The sequence below is a fragment of the Rhopilema esculentum genome, chromosome 3 (genome assembly GCF_057945365.1).
Source record: "Rhopilema esculentum isolate cy_ngs chromosome 3, ASM5794536v1, whole genome shotgun sequence".
NCBI lineage: Eukaryota > Metazoa > Cnidaria > Scyphozoa > Rhizostomeae > Rhizostomatidae > Rhopilema > Rhopilema esculentum.
In genome coordinates, this window is record NC_142817.1 from 2,849,192 (window position 1) to 2,857,749 (window position 8,558).

At 33.5% G+C, this 8,558-nt stretch overlaps 1 protein-coding gene across 1 annotated transcript; it reads left to right on the top strand.

The window, feature by feature from the left end:
* The first annotated feature begins 1,662 nt into the window (after positions 1–1,662).
* Positions 1,663–8,558, top strand: LOC135692683 (synaptophysin). Its single transcript, XM_065210931.2, has 4 exons — positions 1,663–1,825; positions 3,060–3,392; positions 5,680–5,880; positions 8,083–8,558. Exons 1-4 carry the CDS (start codon positions 1,760–1,762, stop codon positions 8,236–8,238), a joined length of 756 nt encoding a protein of 251 aa, XP_065067003.1. The 5' UTR covers positions 1,663–1,759; the 3' UTR covers positions 8,239–8,558.

The following is an 8,558-nucleotide window of genomic DNA, read 5'->3' on the forward strand; positions in this document are numbered from 1 at the left end:
CTGAAAAAGAAAAACAAATTTTATTCAACATATATAGGTACCAGTAAAAAGAAAAACAAGGAGAAACATCAAAGGGATGAAAAAGGTAGAGAAAAAGAAAAAATAAAGAAGAAAGAGAGAAAAAGTGCCATCTAACTGCATAAAAAGGTCATAAATCTGACTATTGTGAGTAAAAAAGGTAGAGTTCGTAGTGACTCTACTTAGGCCATTTTCCACAACTTTCTACTCATCATCATCATTATCATTATTATTATCATCATCATCATCATCATCATCAATAAAATTAACTAAAGCACAAGTTAATACGTAAAGAAGCTCTTTACATCTAAATGACTAATTAGGGCTTTTTACTGAAAAAAGAAAAAATAATCAATTAACAGCAACAACAATTAACAGTACGAATATGATTAAGCGACAATTATTAAAATGTATGTAAATTTAGCCAAAAAACAAGGAAAGAGAAGCAACAACTACAACAAAGAACTTAGTCTGCCTTACAGGAGGTGACCTGCATTTGTTATTGGTGCCTAAAAATTTCTTGCAATATTGGTCCAGAGTCTTTTATTGTTGTCTGTTTTTGTCATTAATATTGATATCTTAGTACAGACGGGTATTTAACAAAATAGCTAGGAATACAATAATTTCTTATATGCCAAAAAGAAGGGCATTCCAAGAGTGTGTGGAACTCCCCAAGTCTAGATATTTTCTTCTCCATTGCATCATCATTACATCGTCTTAACACGTCCTTACTCAGCACATCTATTTTTAGCACTTCAATTTGAATAAAAGTATGTTTATTATGTAAGTAATTTAGTTCTGCTCGGATCAGAGATCTACAGTCAACATACTGTCTCTCTCACTTGCTCCGTGTTCTCTGCACGTTAAATAATACACCAATTTGACTTACGGCCTCATTTTGAAAAATTCTTCAAAATATTTTTGTATGAAATTTTTGACCGCAGATTCAGATTGAGAGCAATGATTTTAGTCTGATTGTAAGTTTTCATTATCATATTGCTCACGATATTGATTTTATGACGACACAAAGATAAAAATTTTATAAGGGATTTGACCGTGATTGGCGACTAGGGGGTAAAGGTTCCTTCGGAACGATTTTTGCGGTCAAATCCCTTACAAGTTTTCAAACTTCATTTCTCTGTAAAATCTAAAATACAAGCTGAAACGATATGAAAAATGGTATCCCGCCTAAAATTATGGCGATAAAACCAAATCTGAGCTTAAAAAAGTCGTATAATTAAGTTTGGATAAATTTCCAAAACGAGGTCGTAAGTCGAATTGGTGTATACTCAGAGAAACATCAACGATGAAAAGTTACAGAAAGCAGGATAGTAACCACGGCAATTCCTTTGATGTAATTTCGTTTCTATGATGGTGACAACGACATGACAAGCACCTCCATCGTTGGTTAATCCTTTTTCGCCTACAACACCAAAACTTCGGTGGCATCGAAGACATGAATATTCTCGTCTTGTATCAAACATTTCAATCATTATCTATCTGATCATCTACGTCAAAGTCGAGAGAATTGTAATTTTCAGCGTACTACTGCAAAATCGCGATTTTTTTTCATATTTGCGATTTTGGGAATGATACTCACATTACGTAGTGCTCTGTTAACTGGTGCCCAGATTCCCAGTTACAGAGTTGGTTGCAGTTGCTGCACCTTCGAGTCTCGAGAAGTATTTGTTGGGTGTTGTCTGTTTTCTTTGTAGCTTTTGCTAGCACAACTTCTGCAGTTATGAGACAGTCCTTCCAGTTCGAAGTGCTAAAAGAGCCAAGAGGGTTCATAAAGGTTATCCAGGTTGTAAGTAACTAAACAATACTTTCCTCCGCGCTTGTCCATTGACATTGCCTAACTAAACTAAGACCTTTGCTTTTAGGCCAATATGACTGCTCGTTACCTTTGTGCAAAATCGCCTGAAAATTCAAAGGAATAAGTAATTTATGTTTAAATACAAGAATTGATGTGCTCCCAGAAATACCGAAGATATTTTTAAGCAATAGAGAGTCCCTTCAATTAATCGTTTAATTTTTTTTTCATTCTCAGAGGTTAAATTCATCTCCAATAGAGACATGTATTTGAAACATGTACCTATCTGTCTTGTGTTGTTTCCTGTTTGTAGTTTTTAAAACCAAACCATTTCTTATGTTGAATTTATGCTCATCTAAAAGGATCCTTTTTTTAGTTTTGTTATGATGGGGTTGGAGTAATCTTTCATTTAATCTATTTAAATTTAATTTAGGGTAACATCAATCAAAGAAACCAGACTTGAAATTTCCCCTGTGGTGTTAAAATATTGCTGACACATTTCTACCAAACTGCAAAGTTTGGTTATCTCCCCAGAATAATAATTTTTCTTCATTTTATCGGCAATTTTTTCAAATTTAGATTAATTCACAATTTACAGCATCAATTTTGTGTGATTCCTATGCTTAACCTTGCCACAAGGCCAGGCCTACAAATGCTTGTTAAAATTAAAATCCTGCAGCTTTTAACCAGCTATTTTGTAACATTGATTGTTTGTATGCAAGTATAAGTGGCAGAAAAGAATTCCCTACACCCAAAAATACTTTGCAGTCTGACATTTTTTATACTGTAGTCTGCAATTTTGACCCTGCATTACCAACCATGCAAGTATGTGTTCAAATGCCAGAGTCAAAATGGTACATTTATGGTTTTTATCTCATTTATATTGTTTGGCTCGACCACTGAACTGAATTGAATATATATATACATTATCTAATTTTTGTTGTGCAAATTTCCTGTCAATTTTTTTCAGACAACACAAAAAGCTTATTCTTCTACTTGCTTACCAGCACAATTATATATATAAAAGTTTCGGAATTGGCAAAGAAATATGCTAACCTTAAAGTAATGATGCCTAGACCTGATCCAACTTACCAGACTAAAATTATGTGCTGCTTACAGAGGTGCCTAAATGTTTTCAGGTAGTCCTTCTACTCTTTTTGAAAAATATTTGTTTCACTTCTAAATTTAGATATTCACTATAAAGCTTCTTTTCTGATTTATCTTTCAGTTTGTTGCCATTTTTGCATTTGCCACTTGCACTGATTTTAGAGGTGAGTTGCAGTTGAAACAAGTCTGCAATGGAACAATGACACATGATACTGGAGCCAAATTCAAATATCCCTTTAACACACGTCTCCAGTTTAATGTGCACAGATGTCGTGATTGGGCATTATTTCCATATATGCGTGATCTGAGTTACCGATCCTCCATGGAATACTTTGTCGTCATTGGGGTCTTCTGTTTCCTGTACTCACTGGGTATCTTAGTATACTATATTGTATTTGAGGAAGATCAAGCTTCTTCAGCTGCTCCACCAGCAAAGTTTTCACCACCAGTTATTGTAAGTTGATACTTCTTCTTTATGTTTTTGTTGAGTATCTATATATGTATATGTATACATGTATATACTTCAAAAGCTCTTGCAGCAAGTGTAATAAGAATGATATATATAGATTTAAAAAAAACACTATTCTGATAACTGTCAAGTAACAAATGATGAAGACTCTATAGATATATATATGTATATAATTATATTTGTTCTCAATAGTTCTAGACTATAATACTTTGGTACCAATCGCACAGAAAAGCTATAACATCAATAGTACTAATTTTACCACTTTTCTGTGCAATTTAAACTGAAAGTTATGAATCATGCTCCTTGATGAAAATTTTCGCTTCAAGGTAGCGATCAGCCAAGCACCAACTAAAATTTTAGGGAGGGGCCTGCTAAACAGTGTGCAAGTGCTACCCACAAACTGTGCACACACCACAGGCTTTACATTCCATTGCATACACAACATTTGAGGAACTCAAGTGAATTTAAAATTGATCTTATATTCCTTATCTGTTATATGGAAAGTAAGTGATCACTGTCACACATAACATATCTCAATGTCAAGTTTCAATGTGCCACATTCATACAGCCCTTATAATATGTTGTCCCTGCTCCCTCAATATAAGTTTAGCACTATCTAGTAAATTTTTAAGATTCTAACAAATCTTAATAATATCAAAGGTTGCTGAGGAAACACCTTCCTATGCCCTTCTGTTACTTTCAGCGAATGGAGTCTGCTGGCAGAGAGTTTTTTAATCTAATATTATATATAATCAAGTAGGTGTTGAACGGGTGAGAGATTTGATGGCTTCCTAAATTTGATGTTTTGAATATTTAATCATGATTAAAAAAAATCAAAGAATCTCTTTAATAAAATGTTTCCCATGCACCAAGTGTACATCAGTCATCATCATTTTCCAATGCTGTTGTTTTTTGAAACAATAAAAAATCATGAGATTCTAGATTAATTAGGCATGTGAGGTTTGCTAATCAACGCATAACTCTATAATCCTGCTTGATACACAGCCACATATTTTGTATAGCAAAATGCTATATGAAGAAATTCCTTTTTCCTTTAGTTAGTAAACTGCTTTTCATTGCCTGTGGCTGCAAAATGATATTACTCATATCAATAGAACTACAGTTTCGTAAATTTTTTACTGGCCATGCCATATGGGAAGTTGACACAGCTTCAAAGGAAGTTATAGTTATAAAAATATTACCAATTGCACCCTGTTTTAATGAAAAGAATTTGCTATTGTGGAAATTGAGGTGATCTTTTCTATTCAATTATCTAATCTATATGATAAATTTTTCAAATGATGAGCAAATCTGTCAGATTTCTACACTATTAAAGTCAATGATACATTGGTCTAACGCTTTCCTGGCTCTTTCCTTGCTGCTTGGTGCCAGGTGTGCATTTGCTCATCAATACTACAGATACCACTATCAGAAAGATTACACGTTTCAACCATCTATTGAATGTAATGGCTGACCATTGGTGATGCATTCTCTACTAATTCTTAAAACTTACTTTTGGATGCTTTGATGTGAAAAAATAATTATTACTGTCAGCACAAGCATCAAAGCAAAACTAATCTCTTAGGAAATAACTTTATGTGTAGTCAATAAATGATAAAACACTTTTGGTGAAATGCACTTGAACGGCATATGTCGCATTAGCAGTTGGCTGATAAAACAAAAGCATATGGAGTGGACTTTCATTGTTTCATGACTTTTCATTTCCTCTTAATTAATTTTTACTGTTGTAAAAATTCACCCTCACTTCCATACTTTTTACTAAACAATAGAGATAATTGTGGTGCATTAGCCATTCATTTTCACGACGCATGCCCTTTAAAATATAATGGCAATACGTAATCAATGGAATATTACAAAGCGGATTTTTCTTTTTTTTTCTTTGATAATTACAGTTTATGCAGATCTGTTTTTGGAATTGAAATGAGATGTCTTGGAGTTTAATCCAAAAGAAACTCTGTAGCCTTTTCTTTTTTCACTTTGCTGTTCAAACTTCTTTAACACATTATTTTTTTCTTAGTTCACCCTGAAACTTTGTTCTGACACTGTCTTCCCCCTTCAGTGGAAGGCAGTTCCTAATCAGTTTTAGTCTTTGCTCTATCTGATAACTTTCATGAACACAATAAATGTTTACTAATGAAAGATTCCCATTAGTACCCACTTCATCTAATTAGGTGAACAATACATCTAAAATTTATTACTTAAATATTTTTTTCGAAAACATTGAAATATTTATTGTCTCCTCTTGCTCTAGGATTTTGTCATCAGTGTGGTCTTTGTAGTTTTTTGGTTTACTGGTGCAATCGCTTGTGCTGCCGCTGTTACTGGCATTAAGAGTGCAACTAACATGGATACTATCATCAAGAACATAAATTTATGCACCAAGTCCTCAATTAACAATGTACTGTGTACTGCAACAAAGCAAGCAAATTATGCAACATTGGATATATCTGCTGTAAGTACCTTCGCTTTGGCGTATTTGACCTTTAAAATCTCCCTTACTTTCTGCTCAATTTTTATTTAAGCTTTATTCTTTATTAACAATACTCTTAACCATGCTTATATACATTTATTTTTTTATTCATTTATCTATCAATTGAATAATTTATTGCTTTATTCATTTATTGATGTATTTATCTATATATTGATCTATTTATTTATTTATTTATTTATTTATTTATTTATTTATTTTTTTAATTATTTATTTTAAATGCAAATTTCAGCTAAAGTGACAAAAAGTGAGATGATCTATGTTGTGTACATTTTCTTACAAGAAAGGTTTCCTTTGGTTTCAATTTATAGGGTCTGGGTTATATTTTTAAACTAAACATAGCTTGCTGTCTTGGTGTTTGTGGGATAATATTGGAATCTGCAGAGAAAGGTTATGCATGGAAATAACAGAATGATGATCATGAAAAAGGGAATGTTTTCAAAGTTCTTTATTATGTTGCTGAATAGTTTTAAAATCATGCCTAAATGCCATCAAATGTTTCAAATAAGACTCAGCACTGTAGTACATAACTTTCTACCTAGTGTGGGGTACAGAATTTTCAAACAATATTATGCTTTGATTTTAATAAAAACACAGCTTTGTAACATTAAAAAATATTGAATACTAAAATTGTGTATTCTTAATGTCCAAATTGGAAAGTAGCCTTAATGTTGAATGATACCAAGCAGAAAATTTGTTTGAGGTTCACTTACATCATATTACACGCTTAGACCTACAGTTTCTCTCACCCAGACCTAAGTCAATTAAGGAATGTGGCTATGCCTGAATTACAGTTGATATTTCATCGCTTCTTAGCATTTTGTACAGTTGTGGAACTTAGGCTTTTGTAGTAGATCTTCCTCTTCCCCTTGAATCCAAAGAGGCCCTTTTAACTTTTGTTTTTCACTTCTTATCAGAACTTGTTGTCCCATCCACAGAATCTTATTCCATATCCATGCAAGATCTGTCTTTTAAATTTCTTAGTTATAAATAACCATTTTCTACCATTCAAAGCTAAACACTTCTCCAATGCACATGATAATCTAAATGTTACTTTGACTGGATTCATCCCAGCCGCTACCATAAATCCAACCACATTGTCCCATGAGGATAGTTCACCCCCAGCCCCTAGTGAATCATTTTTAACAAAGATTTTTCTGCTGAAGTTTTATGTCATAGAGTGAGGTTTCTATGTTTATTATTTGATTGATGTTTTATCAGTAATAAAAATATTTAATGAATAGAGTTTGATATATTCAGAGCGTGATTTCAAAAAGAAAACGAGAACAAGCTTTGAATAAAGTTCAGCATAACAATGGTCTCTGATTATCAACTAGAATTGGTCATAGGCTACAACACAGGCTGGAAAAGTGGGGGAGGGGCCCTAGGAAAACTTTATGACTTATAGCAAAAGATTTTGAAAAAACTCCATTATTTTGCAAAAAATGGAGAGGTAATGCCCCCTGCCCCCTGTCCCCCTGTCCCTGTGCCCCCCTTCGTTGGAGGCCCTGTTAGTGAGTTGCTATATTGCTCGCATATTTTGCTTTTAACTCTATTTCACTACTCCCTTGAAAAGTGATTTTTAGAGGATTAATAGGACCAAAATGGAAAGCTGATGATCATACTTTCATGACAATTTTATCTCTTAGTGTGGCTGTGTTACAGACTAAAATTTATCATCTCTTATCTCACATTGCTGCTACTTCTATCAGCTGTAAAGTTACTGAATGTATGCAGCACCACTGCCATTGATTTTTTATTGTTGGGTTCTTCAGAATATATATGCTTACTTCTTTGTTGTTATCAAGAAAATACTAAAGATGTTTTGAGATTTCAGGCCTTTTTAGTTTTTAAGATGGCAAATGAGATCTTGCCTTGCTGTGATTGAGACCACTGTCTCTGCTTGACTGCTAATGTATTTTAATTTACCATAAAGAGTCAATCTATTATATCCCATTTTTAATGGATATGTTCCACGTGGGCCAAAAAGAGATTCCATAGCACTTTAGACACTCCCTATTTTTAAGTCATCTTGAAGCGAAATGGTTTGCTTTATCACATAAACAATGCTTATGATTGTGAGAGATTGTGCTTATGTTTTTTCCATCATTCAAGTGATAAACTACTATAATCTACAACCTTTCAGTGCTAATATATCCTTTATAGGTGATGGGGTTCTTGAATATCTTTGTATGGTGTGGCAACCTTTGGTTCTTGTACAAAGAGACACCATGGCATAACCCACAAAAAACGACTGCTGCAACAGTTTCAGGCCCTGGAGGGCCACCACCTTCAGTTCAAGCTCCAGCTGCTGCCATTTGAAGATTTGCTCATTTGATACAAAGCTTTCCAAGAACTACTTTCTTCTGCAGACAAATAAATTGACATTTGAATGGTATAGCAAGTCGAGGACTTCTTGTCTCAACTTACTTGTCTTCCTTAATGTAACCATCCCCTCTCTAGCCTCCAAACACAATTATTCTAGGACCACTTGTACTTTAAGTTACCCTTAAACTCTAAGTTCCCTTCAAACTTATGACATTTCCATCTTATTTTGTTGTTGTATGTATCAAGCGTTTTGTCTTCAACACACTATAACTGACTCAAGTTTATTGCACATGATCTACCATCTATTTTGAATA